The sequence below is a fragment of the Peromyscus maniculatus genome, chromosome X, assembly GCF_049852395.1.
Source record: "Peromyscus maniculatus bairdii isolate BWxNUB_F1_BW_parent chromosome X, HU_Pman_BW_mat_3.1, whole genome shotgun sequence".
NCBI lineage: Eukaryota > Metazoa > Chordata > Mammalia > Rodentia > Cricetidae > Peromyscus > Peromyscus maniculatus.
Window position 1 is genome coordinate 26,983,123 of NC_134875.1, and position 15,570 is coordinate 26,998,692.

Genomic DNA, 15,570 nt, shown 5'->3' on the forward strand with positions numbered 1-15,570 from the left:
ATGTGGAAACATCCTGTCCAGTAGGGGCTAGAGAGGTGGCCACCAGTGACTGCTCCCGCCACGGTGATAGGGAGGCGAACTCAGTCCAAGGTGGGGCTGCTTGCCTGGGCACTAAACCAGGATCTTGGTTCCTGACATCTCAAAGGGACGTAATCAATCGGTCTCTATTATGGGTTGCTCCTGGGTCTCTATTATGGGCTGCTGTACCATCTAGCACTGCTGAGGTGTGTGTGTGTGTGTGGTGGAGAGGCGATTAAAGCCAAACTACCCCATGGAGAAACTGTCCAGAACAATTGTCTCCGAGAATTTGTTTCTTACGGGAAAAATCATCGCCTTCACTTTCTGTGAGGAACATTGATTGGAACACGGGATTGTGTCAATTGGGTCAAAGGCCTCCCGCGGCCCTCTGCGAAGAAGAGGTGTATGGCTGATGCTCGCTTTGCTCTGTCTTGCGGTGCCTTTTAATTAGAACCTCAGAGGGTCTGATCTGGTGCAACCTTCAGCAGAGATCAGCAGACCTGTGCATGTCCCTTTACAGATGGGGAAACTGGGCTTCAGAGGCACAGGGGCTGGGTCACCTGAACGGCAGACCTGAAACTCAAGCCCTTGCCCTGAAAAGCTTCCTTCCCACCATCTTCCCTTGTGTGGGAGGTCCAGGCCCCAGCCTTCCCACATAGGCCTGGATGTTCTCTGCATACTCACTGGACCTGTACTTAACCTTGCTGAAGGCTACAGGATGCCTGGAAGGAAGAAAGAGCCTCAGAGTCATAAATCAAAAGTCATCTGCCTGTATGTGGCCTTGAGTAGACAGACCCTTCTCTGGGCCACAGAGATTTCTGAAAATTTTAGAAAGATAATAGTTTTCACCAGGCATGGTCATGTGTGCCTGTAATCTCAGCATTTGGGAAGTGGAAGCTCTAGGATCAGGAGTTCAAGGCCTGCCTTAGCTCCACAGTGAGTTTGAGGCTAACCTGGTCTACATGAGACACTCGTTCAAAACAGACAGACAAGCAAAAAAAGTCTCTAAGAGTGTAACTAACCCCTGGTAATGGATCACACATCCAAGAATATTTGGGCAGCACACATTCATCTTGATGGGTTAAAAAAAAATGACAAAGTTGGGTAGCTAAGAAAGAAGAGGTGAATCTTGAAAGAGGTAGGGGTCACCATGATCAAAATACATTATATGAAATTCTCAAAGAACTAATACAATTTAGAAAAACAATTAAAAATAGATCTTGGCTCTGTGAGGTGGCAACACACACACACAAAAGCTTTGCTGTGCAAGTGTGGAAAGCCAGGTTAAATCCCTGGAATCCAGGTAAAGATGGAAGGGGAGAACAAACTTTACAGAGCGGTCCTCTGCCCTCCACACCCACACCACAACAATAAGTACAAAACATTTTTAAAACGATAAAGCTCACCCACTAGAAACGTCTACTTCGGTGGTTTTTAGCATTCACAGAACTGCACGTCCATCAGTAGGATCCACATTAGAGTATTTCCATCATCCCCCCCCTCCAAAGAAATACCACATCTGTTGGAGTCATTCCCAATTTGCCTCCAGCCCCAGGGCCTTAGTCCTGAAGGGATACTTACCAGGGATGCTATTATGTGTGTTTGAAGGTGAAAGTCCAGCCACGGTGATCAAGATGTGCTAACTCAGCTTTACTGGCACCTTGTATCCAGAGACCCCATCAGAAAAAAAAATGAACAAAAAACAGAGCAGGTGATCAGGCCCTTGGCTGTGGATCTGGCATATAGGAGAGCTGATTTTCCATAAATATTTGAATAAACACATGAACCAACACCCTAAGATAAGAAGCTAGACTTAATATTATGTGTAAGCTGATTGTAACTGTATGTTTATGGGGCAGGGACCATTTCATGACTGCTTTAGGTCTAGAGACCAAATTTTCTGGTAAGAATGGGTCACTGAGATAACAGAAGTTGAGCAGAGCTTGAAGCAAGCTATTGAAATTCATGTTACCACCATTTTGACAGAGACTTTGGGAAGTTAAGGACTGGCTTATTAGAATGACCTCCAGTGGAAATCGAGACTTTAAGAGGTATGGGTCCTGGGCCTGAGCAGCTCCTGTAGAAGGGTTCCAACAGATGGCAAGCAATCTGTGTAGAGGAAATAGTACAGACTTTGAGATGAAGGTCACATAAGCCTGGATTTGAGTTCTGCCTCCATTTTTGACAACTAATATGACCTTGGCCATGTTACCTAATCTCCTAAGAGCTTTTCTGCAGTTTGTAAAGTGGATCTCTTAGCCAGGTTGTTGGTATAGGCCTGTAATCCCAGCACTCAGGAAGCAGAGGCCAGAGGATCACCACAAGTTTGAGACTAGCCTGGATAATGAAGTGAGTTCCAGACCCGCCAGGTATGGTCAGACCCTGCATACATATTTAATAATAGAATTGTTGAAGTAGGATTATCACCAAAATAGATTTCACTAACAAAGTTTCAAACAGGATAGCAGACGTAAATAAACCTGAATCCCAGCTCTAGCCCTTCTACTGATGAGCTACTTTGCAAGAATGAAGGAGGGAAAAAAAAAAACGAAAGGAAACCTGGGCATGGTGACATATACCTCTAATTCAAGCACTGGTGAGGACAAGGCTGGAGGAAGATGCTGAGTTTCGGAGCAGCCCGAGCTACATATTGAGACCCCTCTCCTGAAACCAAGCACAGCCAGGTGTGGTGGAGTGTACCTTTAGTCCGAGCCCTTGGGAGGCGGAGGCAGGCAGCTCTCTGTAAGTTCGAGGCTGGCCTGGTTACATAGCAAGTTTCAGGCCAGCCAGGACTATATAGTGAGACCCTGTCTGGGGGAGGCAGGGAGAGAGAGAGAGAGACATCAAGTGCTGGAGTGCTGGGGCTGTGAGTGGTAGAACACCTACATGCTTAGCGTGTCCAGTCTGAAGTACTGCAGAGGGAGAGAGCAGGATGAAAGGGGGTAATGGTCATGGACTGCTCCTTGGAACAGCAGCCCCACAGTCCAGAGCCGGGAACTGTAAATCCCTGCCACCTTCCTTGTACTCCACCCTGTCATTCATTCGGTAATTTCTACTCTTTGGCCCCTCTCCCCAGAAGCAGGGGAAGTGACCTGAGGTGCTATCAGAGAGTGCAGAAGAAAATCTTGCCCACATTTAAACAAGCACCCACACCCCTCTGCTCCTCCTCCTCCAGCAGGCCGTGACTGAGGCCACAGTGGCCACACCCGCCACCCAGGCCCCAGCACTTGCTCTGGTGCCAGCTCCACAAGTGCTTGCCTTGAGCTGGCATCGACCTCAAGTGCTTCCAGCACCCTCCATCCAGGCTTGATGTGCTTTCCAAACACGTGCCTCCAGCTTTGAGTCAGCTTGTAGCCAAACCCTGGCCCAGGCTTTGCACTGCAGATGTAGGGAGGGACTGGCAGGAGCCCAGGTGCACATCCAGATGTTGCCTCTGAGGCTTTCTTGGCATCCCTGGGCCAGCTGTGAAGTAGCATTCACTGCAAAACACAGGAGTGAGGAAACAGTTAGCCCCCCTCAAGGACAGTGGGGTAGTGTCTTGGGGGAACTGGTTGTGCTTGGTTCTGGGGAGTATGTAGAGAAAAAAAATCAGGGCCCTGCTCTCCCCTTATTAATTTTTAGAAATCACATTTATTTGTTTCTATTTTAATTTTAAAAATATTTATTTAATGAGTGTTTTGCATGTATGACTGTGTACTACTTGTGGAACTTGTGTCTGAAGAGGCCAGAAGACGACATTGGCTCTCCTGAAACTGGAGTTACAGGTGGTTGTGAACCGCCATGTGGGTGCTGGGAACCAAAGCCATGTCCTCTGCAGCCAGTACTTTTAACTGCTAAGTCATCTTTCCCGTCCCTAGATTTTAATTTTTTAATTCTGTGTATATGTAAGGGTTTGTGTTAGTTGTGAGCAGCCTGCCCAACATGGGTGTTGGGACTCAAACTCTGGTCCTCTGGAAGAGCAGTTGGTGCTCTTAACCACTGAGCGACCTGTTTCGCCCATTTACTTTTTTTGTTTGTTTGTTTGTTTGAGACAGAGTTTTTCTGTGTCACTTTGCACCTTTCCTGGAACTCGCTCTGTAGATCAGGCTGGCCTTGAACTCACAGAGATCTGCCTGCCTCTGCCTCCCGAGTACTGGGATATAAGGTGTGCGCCACCACCGTCCGGCCCATTTACTTTTCATGTCATATGCGTAAGAATGTGTGTGGGCATGTGTGTGCCACAGTGCACATGTGGAGATCAGAAAACTTTCAAGAGTCAGTTCTCTCCTTCCACCATGTGGGGACTCCAGGGACTGAATTCAAGTCATCAGTGTTGGCAACAGGGCTCTTTACCTGCTGGGCTGTCCCTGCTCTTTTGATAAGAGGCCTGGCCTGGGCAGGTTGACCAAGAGTGCAGAAAGCTGGCCAGTAAGAGCTGAGTAGGGTTTCAGGATTTACATGTGTTCTGCTGGTCAGTGATGAACATCACCTGTAGAAGTCTCCAAAGCTTTCGTCACAGCTACTTTAGCTTCATTGAGCAATATTATCCTGGGGAGATTCAAGTAGTGGTGTCCATCTGCTGCTAGGTTGTCACATCAGGCACCAGTGCTTCTGGAACCATCCTGCAAGAGTAGCCTGGGGCCTGAAGGTCTGGCAGCTGTGCGGACAGCAGGACCTTGGGCTGCTAATGTTTTGCTGACCCACAGCCTTGGGGATATCTCAGAGTGGGTCATATGCCTAAAAGATTGGCTCCAGGTACCCAACCTGCTCATAGGAGCACCACCTTGCATGGACTCCTGGGAGGTACTTCCGTGTTGTTACCAGTAAAACAGCAGCCATCATGGATTCTTGAGTTTACTGTTCTTTTCCTTTTCCCAGGAATGGCTGCTGCCCTTTGACCCAAAGACAATATAATATTTCTTCATTGTTACCTCTATCCACTGGCACTAAGGAGAAGCCCTGACACATTATGATGTCACGTTGATTTCAGTGTCACCTGCTCTTCTAAATGAACCCAACCCCCAGTCCTTGGTCTGGTCTCCCCAGATCCTCTTGTTTCAAACTGTCCCTCCATCTGTAGCCACCCTCACTAGTCTCTACCAGGCACTGGCCTTGGCCCTCATAGTCCAAGTTTTAACCCAGGTCCTCAAAGACCAGCCATCCCCTTGCTGATCTCGGAAGAGCACAGCTGGGTGAAGCGATGAGAGCGGTTGCAGAAACAGCTGTCCCTTCACCAGGTAATAGTTCCCTGTCCGGGCCCCCTCCCACCATGAGGCGGGCTGCTGGAATTGCTGCTGGGCGTCCCCTTGTGTAGACAGCTGTCTCCTCTGCCTTCCTGTGAGGGATCCTCCCCTCTGTGCACTTTCTGACCTGTGCAGAGCAGGGGCGGGGCTGTAAGGGCCACCAGGCCCCGAAGGGGAAACTGCTGAAACCCCCGGGACAGGAAGTGGTAGAGAGGGGCTGCTTCCTCTCACAGAGCAGGGGTGCGGTGAGAGCTGCCTGTGTCCCGGCCCTTGCCTGACTACTCTGAGCCCTGGGAGGCGAGGAAGCAGTGCCAGTCCTTTTCCCTGCCTCCCTTCTCTCCAAAAGAGGAGGCTTTCCACGCAGCCCACTGGAGGTGGAGGGCGGGGGGGGAAAGGAGAAAGCTTCTTCACTTAGCAGGGAAGGGAATTAGAGACCAGGGCCGGCCGACAGATGAGCAGAAAGGAAAGGCCGACTGGGCAGGTGAGTATGGGGTGAGGCACCCCACCCCACGCGCCAGGACAGCAGAAAACCACAGCTGGGCAGAGGAACCCTTTGTGAGTCCTTGTTGTGAGAGCAAATGGTTAGGCATGCCTGCTTCGCAGCAAGTAAGTCAGGAACTGTGGGTCCCTAACTTCTAGTGCATAGGGCCTCAGCTCTGCCAGCACCAGCCCCTCAGTATGCGGCTGAGGAAACCAAGGCACACAAAGCAGAAGTGTCTTGTTTGAGGTCACATATGGGCAGAGCCGAGGCCAGCACTCTGGGCTCTAACCCAGCGACTCTCATTTTGATGAAAATCTGCTGAGTTTGTGTTGAGCATCCTACACCTCCCCCAGGCACCTCCCCCCTCCAGGGTTCTGTGACATTCTTCTCAGAAATGAACTTGACGAATTTATTCACACCAAAGTGGGGTGGAGTGGTTAGCCCTGGGATCAGCAAGGGTTTCTGAAAAAGACCAGATAGCAAATATATTCCAGGCTTTGGGCCCCCTGTAATGACCAAACTAATAAGCATCGCCATGTCCCACTAAAACTCTGTTGATGGGCACTGAAATTCGAATTTCATATTCTTTGCATGTGTCATAAAATTCCATTCTTGTGACCCTTCTTTGATAAGTTTTTCAGCAGCTGCTCGGATCTGAGAAGTGAAGCTAGGCTGTCAAGAGCACCGTGTACCAGGTGGGGAGGAAGTAGGGAAGACTTCAGAAAGAATGTGACATTTGACTTAAATCTTGAAGGACATGAGGGAATTAAACTCACAGAAGTTGAGGCGGGGCGGGGCTGGCCTAAGGGACAGTGTGAACAAAGGCGTGCAAGTAGGGAGCCACTGTGAAAGTTAAATGTGTTCTGCACATGTGTGGTTTCATTGTTATTTGCCAGCCACTGTTGCTCTTTTTCTACTTTTGAGACAGGGTCCCATTCTGTAGCCCAGGCTGGCCTCGAACTCACAGAGATCCGCCTGCCTCTGTCTCCCATAGGATTAAACACTCCGCCAATGATGCCACTGCTGTTCTTCCCAGAGGAAAGGGTTGGCTTTGTTGAGGATGCAGAGAGGATGAGGAGAGGAGGAAGGTTAAGTCTGTGTGAACTTGGGCAAGCACTCCCCCACCCCTCAGGAATGAGACAGGAGTGATCTTTTAACTTTCTGGTTTCAGCAGACGCTTCAATAGTGTGTGTGTGTGTGTGTGTGTGTGTGTGTGTGTGTGTGTGTGTGTGTGTGTGTGTGTGTGTGTGGTGGGGCGGTGTGAAAAGGCAAACCCAGGGTAGGTGTTGTCCATGACTTTTGGAGCCAAGCTGCCTGCCTGCCTCTGTTCTGGTCAGGTACCCCTGGGCTGCTTCCTCCCTCAGCTTTTGAGGCACCATTTCTTCTGTGTAGGGAGTCTAATGCCCTGGCCTTGTGCCTGGATCCCTGCACTCTGCCCTTTGTTTTGGATGGTCAATAGAGGAAGAGGTCATCCGGGAAGGATACCCACCGCAGCCCCTCCTAGTCAGGGCCCACAGCTAAGCAAAGAGCCTCCATAGCAGTTTCTAGGGCACACTCTGCCAGGGACCTTGACAAAGAACACTGTCCCTTCAAAAAGAAGTTATCTGGCTTAACATCCTGTCGGTGCAGAGTCACAGGTTACCCCAGCTTCTAAAAAATCCACTAGTGAATTGAATTAGTCTTTGCTCCATGCTTCTGTTCCTCCCTCCCCTCCCCCTCCCCAACAGTGGAAAGAAGCAGGACTTCCTAGGGACTGGGCATGGTGTACTAAACTACGATCCATTCAGTATGCGCAACCCTCTGCCACCTTGCGTTTCATCCTCTGCACCAGGTCACGTGACTCCTGTAGCCAGTGAGCGCCTGCCTTCATGGATTCCTTCTGCCCCGTGGCCGAGCTTAGACAAGATAGATGCTCAGAGTGATTCGAAACCCTAGCATAAGTGGAAGCCGGGGCAGGAGGATGGCGAGTTTGCAGCCTTGACTCCACAGCAAAGCTCTGAGTCAAAAAAAAAAAGCAAAAAGACAGTAGCTTTGAAAATGTCCATCTGCATCTTTTCTCCCATTAACTTTGATGTTTTTCAGAATAATCCCTGCTTCAAAGGGTCCAGGCTGAATTCCTTTCCCAGCGTTATTTCTTCCCTGATGACTCCATATCTTTTAACATCATTATTATCATTGTTGTTATTATTACTGTGTATACGTGTATGTACAAGCATGCACATGCCATGGCACACATGTAGAGGTCAGAGGACAACTTTTGGAAATTGGTTCTCTCCTTCTACCATGAGTTCCATGGGTGGAACACAGATCGACAGACTTTCATGGCAAGTCTTTTTATCCCACTGTGCCATCTCCCTGGCCCTGTATCTTTTAACACTGTTCCATGGACAACAGACTACCCATCTCGGGGTTTCTGTAGCTATGTATTGGCCCTCAATCTGTTACTCCTTTCCCCTGAGGTGGCTCTGGGATCCACCTCCTGGGCTCAGCTGCCCTGCCTGGCCACCTCCATCTCTTCCATCCGGGTACTCTTTTATAACCAGACCAAACTACTCTTCCTAAGGAATTGCTTTCCCATGGCCTGCCTTTCCTCAAGGTTCAGCAGGACCTCCCAGTTGCTCTCCATAATAAGTTCAGATTCCACTGTCTGGATCTAGATCTTGTTGACTTACCCAACTCCCAACCAATCCTCCCTCTTCTCCCAGGTCAAACTACTTACCTTTCTCGATCATAATTTTTTTCTTTTTGTTTATTTTTATTTTTATTTTTTTGAGATATGGTTTCTCTGTGTAGCCCTGGCTGTCCTGGAACTCAGAGATCTGCCTGCTTCTGGTTCCCAAGTAAAGGGATTAAAGGCATGCACCACCACCGCCCGGCTTGACCATAAATTTTATTTATGGTTTTATTATTTGGGGGTAGACAAAGTCTTGCTAATGTTTTCTGAACTCCTTGACTCAGATCTTCCTGGCTCGGCTTCCCAAGTAGCAGGAACCACAGGTAGGTGTGCCGCTGTGCCTGGCTTCTCCATGAATTTAGGAATTGTTGATTGTGGCCCCTCGGCCTTCATTTCACCCCACTATGTCCATTTCCTTTTCTTCCTCTCCATCTGGGTAAATGTTCTGAATACTTACCAAGCAGAATGACCAAGCCCCACAAACAGCAAATCAGACCAGGAAATTGAAAAATATGTTTAGAGCCAGGTATGGTAGCTCATGCCTATAATCCTAGTACTCAGGAAGCTGAAGCAGGAGGATTTACTTGAGTAAGATGCCAGCCTGGATTACACACTGATCCCTCGTCTCAAAAATTCAAAAGAGCCAGGCAGTGGTGGCGCACACCTTTAATTCCAGCACTAAGGAGGCAGAGACAGGTGGATCTCATGATTTTGAGGCCAGCCTGGTCTACAGAGTGAGTTCCAGGACAGCCAGGGCTGTTACATAGAGAAACCCTGTCTCAAGAAAACAAAACAAAACAAAACAAAACAAAAAACAATCAAACCAACCAAAAAACACCTCAAAAGAAGGGGACAGAAAAAAAGAGAAAGAAGGGGAAAAAATAAAATAAATGGCATGTGCTGTTTGGGACATACCAGGGTGCTTTTGCCTACGTTAACTCTTTTAGAACCCTTGGCAACAGCCCCTACCTAGGACTAGTTAGGTGGGCCCATTTTGCATAGGGTAGTGACTTGCCTAAGTTCCAAGGCAGATAGCTCTAGGTTTTCTACCTGAAAGGCGCATGCTCTTAGGGTCTGCAGGGACCTCTGTTGCCCGCCCCTTCTAGCTGTAGGGTCTGCAGGACCCCCACTGCACTTTCTAGGCTGCTGCAACTGGCAACGCCTCGATCCTCAGGAGTTCACTACCCACCCCCCTCAGCCTGGCTCCCTTCCTGCAGTCTGTTTTCCCACCATTGCCTCTCTCCCTAAGGCACTAGAGACAAGGATGTGGTGGCCCCAGGCCCCTCCAGAGGGTGCTCAGTGAGCTTTCTCAGAGTGACTGAGGAAATTGGTTCCTTTTGTCGGCCCCCTCCCCCGGCCTCTCCCCTTCCTCTCCTATATTAGGGCTTCTGTAGTGCTTTTCTTGCTACATAACCACAACCCAAAGGGCTGGGCGGGGTGACGCTGTTGGGGGACAGAGCACTCTACCCCCAAGGGCCCCCAACCCAGGAGAGGAGTTTCTTCTCAGCCAACAACTGGAACCCTCCAGCTCCTACAACCCTGGGATGGGGGAGTAGGGGACATAATGGTGGGGGGGCATAATGGTGGGTGGGGTGGGGTGGGGGACATAATGGTGGGTGTGACACCCTTGTCCTCTGGAGGTCACCTGAAGCTTATGCTTTGTGTGACTGCTTTCTGGTTTTCATACTTATTTCCTCGGGTTTTCTTGCTTTGTTTTTAATATGTCTCTCCATTATTATTATTATTATTATTATTTTTTTTTTTTTTTTTTTTTTTTTTTTTTTACTGATTTGCCGTTTTGTTTGGGGAAGTTTTTTGTTTTGTTTTTTGAGACAGGGTCTAGCACAGGGTAGCATCAATATGCTATGTAACCTAGGCCTTGAACTTCTGATTTCCTATCTCAACCTCCTCTGGGCAGGGATAGCCAGTGCCAACAGGTCTGTTTTTATGCAGTGCTGGGAATGATAACCCCAGCTTTTCTTTTTTGACCCTGGCCTGGAAATCACTGTGTAGCCCTGGCTGATCTGGAGATCCACCTACCTCTGCCTCCCAAGTGCTGAGATTAAAGGTGTGTCTCACCATGCCAGTTTTACCCAGCTTGCACGCTAGGCAAACACTCTACTGAGCTACATCTCCAGTCCTTGATTTTTTTTTTTTAAAGGCAAAGTTCTCGCTATGTAGCCCAGGCTGGCTTTATACTCAGGGTCCTCAAGCCTCGACCTCCTAAGTATGGGGATTAAAGGCATGCCCCCACTACACCCAGTTTAGGAACCTGGATTTTTTTTTTTTTTTTGCAAATAAGCGTAGAGAAACCCCAACCTTGCAAAACCTTTCTTTCCCCCCTCCGCCTTCCGGATTTCATCTCCAGTGGAGGGGGCCGTAGACAGAAGGGACAGAGGAGAAGGCGCTGACGACAGAGCTGTGGCTGGAGCCACCTTACGGGGCCCTTGCTCAAGAAAGAGGATTCAGTTGGCTGATTGGAGTGCAGCCCTCCCTGGGACAAGGTGGCGGGGCTGAGTTCTGCAGATGGCTTGGCTCTGCTCTGTCCGGGACTGCTCGCTCGATTCAGGACTCTGGGCCTCCAGCTCTTAAATACAGGCCACTGGTCACATAGTGCAGCAGGCGCCATCTCCTCCGAGCTTAGCCGGAGGAAAGGCTGCATTTACGTAGAGGGGACAGCTGTTCTGTTCCCGAGGCAGCTTCCATTTTGTTTGTGGCTGTTGGGGGAGGGACGGCGGAGGAAATTGTCATTTCCTTTCCAAAGAATTCCAGAAAGGTTTCATGGAGAATGAGGTATTTCAGGGGTGACAGTTGGCTCTGAGAGGATGAGGAACTGGAGGAGAGCTGTGCTGTGTGGCCCAGCTGACCATCTGGCCCCCATGTTTCTTGGCATGCGTGAACATGCCATGGGTGTTACCAGCAATTCTGAGAGCCATTGACTCAGCTGATGAAGCCTCGATTTTGAACTCACTTGGTAGAGATTGTGGACATCTGATTTCACATCAGAGCTGCCTCCTGTAGGGGAGGCCGAGATGGATGGGCGCTGGACGCCGCTTGATGTGTTCCAGTGACAGTCCCAGGAAGGAAGGGTCCGCATGTTGTGGACAGGCAGAATCAGCCCACACCACTTCTGTGCCCCTTTGGGTTTGAAGTGCAGCCGGAGCCTCGGAGCCAGAGGTGTGTGTTTATAGGCGCCCGGGCCTTTGTGCTCCCTCTTCTGGTTCACACTCTTGCCAAGCGCGGCAGCCTTCAGTGCAGCGGCCAGGCATCGTTTCCCGCTGCTCCAGGAAGACCGATTTGAAAAGGGCCTTTGCCTGGAGCCATCTGTGTCTTCCCATCTCCACTCACGAGTAAGGCAGTGTCCAGGGGGATTACAGGCCACTGAAGCTGTGGCCTGCCAAAGGACTTTGAGAGGACCCTGGACAGAAGAAGAACCTTCGTGTGTTTCTCGCCGACCTCCCATAGGGTGTGCCTTCTGTGCTGGTGGCGTCTTTGGTTTCAAGTTCCTGGGAGAGGGAGGTTATTTTGAGGGACGGGGGGAGAGTGAGTGAACATGCAAATGAGCTTTTCTCCACCTCTCACTTTCAAATCCTCAAACTTTTGAAGGGGGAGGGGGAAATTTCTGGACTGAAAAGTTCCATGGTAGGTTTCTTAGCCTTGCTCCCCCCACCCGCCACTCTGGCTGCCTTAGCTTCAGGAAGAAGCAGATCACCGGAGATGGTTTTCTAAGCTCTTCCAGCACTCGATGGGCGTTTAGATACTTGACCATGCGTGTGGGTACGTAGAAGAAAGCTGCTGGAATGGCGACTCTCATTTCAAACTCGTTTCCACTTTCTACGGTGATGGCTAAGGCCTTGCAATCCAACACAGCGCTCTGGGACCTTTCTTCCCCTCTACTTCCTGAGCAGAGTGGACCTAGGGTTGAGGGTCACTCACCTGAGGCCCATAGGCCCCACACCTATGCTGGGGTTGGCCTTTTCTTCTCTGGGAAGCACACAGTCAAACATCCTTGTTGACCAGCAGAAGCCTGGCCTGCCTAGTCGCCGCCCCCACCCCCTCCCCCACCCCCTCCCCCCCATCCTCTCCACAGCATTCTCACCCAGGCAGCTCAGGCTACCTGCCCTGAAGGAGCAGGAGGAGGAACCTATGATTGAGCTTGTGGCTTTGCAAGCTGGCCAGACCAGAGCAGCCTTTGACACACAGAGCCTCTCACGCATCTGTCCCCACACTTGGCACACACCCTGAATACGCATATACACCTGGGGTCTGTTTGTACACTCACAGCGGACGAACAGTGCGCCTCCGTAATTAGAAATGCAAACATAATATCAATGGAACCTCTGAGCTTGCGCTTTCTCAACTGCAGTCAGCGTACGTTTAGCCCCATACCGCTCCAAAAATAGACCGTAGACTGCTCATAGGCCAGTACCATTCATTCACTCATTCGTCTTTTCTTTTGTTCCTTCTTTTTTATTTATTTATTTTCCTTGGCTTGGTTTCATGTGTATGTGGGGGGGGCAGTGTGTTCATGCGGGTGCACATATGTACTGATGCTAACCCACATGTGTGTGTATCATGCCTGTGGAAGGCCAGAGGTCAACCTCTCAGGAATTGTCCTCCTTGGTGTTGGTAATGAGGAGGGTCTTTCCTTACCCTAGGGCTCACAGAATAGGCTAGCTTGCCAGCAGGTTCCAGAAATCTGCCTGTCCCACTACCCAAGCCTGGCGATTATAAGCGTGCTCCATTGTACCTGGCTTTTTTTCATTGAGCTCGGGTGCTCATGCCCTCACGGAAAGTACTTTAAAGATTGGGCTATCTCCCCAAACCTGGTTTTTATAGTCCAAGCTAGCCTCGAACCACAGTGATCTATCCACCCCAGCCTCTCCAACATTGGGATTACGGGCATGGGGTACCACGCCCACTACTCCTTTTTTCTTGTGTTCATTCCATAAACCAAGCACAAGCCAGTGTCTAATAGGGGAGGTAAGGAAAATGCATCGAGGTTTCCTAAGCAAATAGCGCCAGCAGAACTTTTGAAAATGAAACGCTGCTGTCTGAAGAGAAAACAAGAAGACAAACAAACCCGAAAAAGAAGGGCCCCAGTGAATGACCTGGGGCAGGAGCAGAAGCAGAAGTTTCATGCTGAGACGAAGTGGGTTTAGATGAAAGTGATCGCCTTTCATTTGATTACTATGAGAACGTTTCCTAAGGGCAGACAGACAGGCCTGTGGGAGGGCAGGAGCATCGGAATGCTGGCCTTGAGGGCACTCAGGCTAGGGGAGCCAGGCACAAATGGTCCTGCGAGGTCTTGCGGGCCACTGAGGGATAGGGTCCCGTGCAGGTTTGGGTGGGGCAAGGTGGAATCGTGGAACCAGAACACGGCTATTACCACCACCACCACCACCCTCCCACCCTTACGGTCCAACTGAGGATGGACCTAGCAGATTTCCCTCTCCCATCCAAAGGGAAATTCAACTCTGATGGGTAAAGCTGAGCTGAGCAACTTCTCCAGGCTGTTTGATGGAGTAGGTGGAAAGGTGTGGGGGCGGAGACTGGGCGGGGCTAGCCCTGTGGGCTAACGGAAAGGAAGTGGGAGAGGCCTGGGTGTCTCCTGTGGAGGAGAGCGGTCATCAGAGAGGTCACTTGTGCCACCCCTCGTTGCCCCCCCCATCTGTTCCTCATTTATTTCCCAGCCAGGATAAGGATTTGCCACCCTGACTCTACTAACAGAGTGGCAAGGAGTTGGGATGGTGCTCTTGTGGGTAGCCCGCGTTCTCCTGGCTCCGGTGGTGGTTGAATCGGCCTGCTTGGAGTTATCCACACATTGCAAACACATCACACACTGAAAGGAACCCAAAGGGCCAAAGACCTGGTACCTGGACAAGTGCAAAGACCAGTGTGTTCCCGGTGGGAGAGCAGAGCAGGCTGTCGGACTGACGGAGTCTGTGGAGATCAGGTCTCTGGGAGTTGGCCATGGGTGTGACCGTGCAAGAAGCACCCTGGGGCTCTGGCTGTGGAGGAGTAGAGGCAGGGAAGCAACAGACAGCTGCGACGCCTTGCTAGCTTACGAGGCACTGGGGAGAGACTTCAGCAGACCGAGGTTTCCTGGAATGTGGGGGCTGGGCCAGCCAGAGAGGATGAGGAAGGTTCTGCTGGCCCCTCCCCCCAGCCGGGGTTCTCCTCCCAAGTTCCCAGGCCGGGTGACAGTTCAGTCTTGAAACTGAAAGCGAAGCTAAGCCGCGAGCACAAAGCCACATGCCACACAGGACGGAGGCCACCCTGTGGGGGGCGGTGGGGGTGGGGTTGCTAATAAGCATGCGAGGCATATGACCAGCCATGACACCCCTCCCCTCCCCCCCAAGGGAGACATTGCTTCCTCTACAGACTGCTCCTCTGAGCCAGCTGGGCCTCGCTTCTAAGGTAAACTGAGCCCATGAGCACTCTGGCTCCCCTCACACCCACACCTACATGAGTCTTTCTCAAGCCAGGGTAGTTAGGGAGGGTTTTCCTGCTACTGCCTTGTGCCAGGCCAGGTCCCTTTCTGCTGTCGCTCTGCTGGAAGTCTGTCTGGGCACAGCAGATCCTCTCCAGTTCCCCAGCGGATCTGGCCACAGAGCTCAAGGAAGTTGACTTACTCACTGCCTCCATGTCTCTCTTCTCCTTAGGTGGTTCTCGCGGTTGGCTTCGCCCAGCATGCAGTCTTGAGCCTGGCTTAGGCCACACCCACCCCAACTCTGAATATCCTCCACGGAGGCTCAGAGAAGGCCCTAGATTGATCCGAAGGGACCCCCGAGTAACATCTCTTCATCGAGAAACCACCGCAGCTCCAGGGAGCCGGGGGAGTGTCGCTGTCAGCTGTGGCACAAGCCAGTATGGCTATTGCCCTGCAGCCCAGTGAATTGGTGTTTGAATTCGCAAGCAACGGGATGGATGACATCCACCAGGTATGGCCTCTGGGAATAAAACACGGTCAGCCAGTATGAGCAGCCAGGGCGACATAGACACACAGCCAGTCAGCCTGTGAGTCCACGGGGACTGACATCGAACTAGTCAGCAAATACCAATCAGGCACCTGCTGTGTTAGAGCACTGGACCTGCTTGCCAGCCAGCCTGTGCACCAGCTACTCCGAGGTGTCATTGGAGGGTCACTCAGGGAGCGGGTTGGCTACATACCA

At 50.8% G+C, this 15,570-nt stretch overlaps 1 protein-coding gene across 2 annotated transcripts in view; it reads left to right on the forward strand.

Moving 5' to 3' along the window:
• Elf4 (E74 like ETS transcription factor 4) overlaps nucleotides 1-15,570 on the forward strand; it is a 43,263-nt gene that overhangs the window by 15,015 nt on the left and 12,678 nt on the right. For both annotated transcript variants that reach the window (XM_006996632.4, XM_042269611.2), the window contains exon 2: nucleotides 15,061-15,339. In XM_006996632.4, coding sequence (XP_006996694.1) covers nucleotides 15,268-15,339 — 72 coding nt within the window. In that variant the 5' untranslated portion in view covers nucleotides 15,061-15,267. The remainder of the gene's footprint in view (nucleotides 1-15,060; nucleotides 15,340-15,570) is intronic.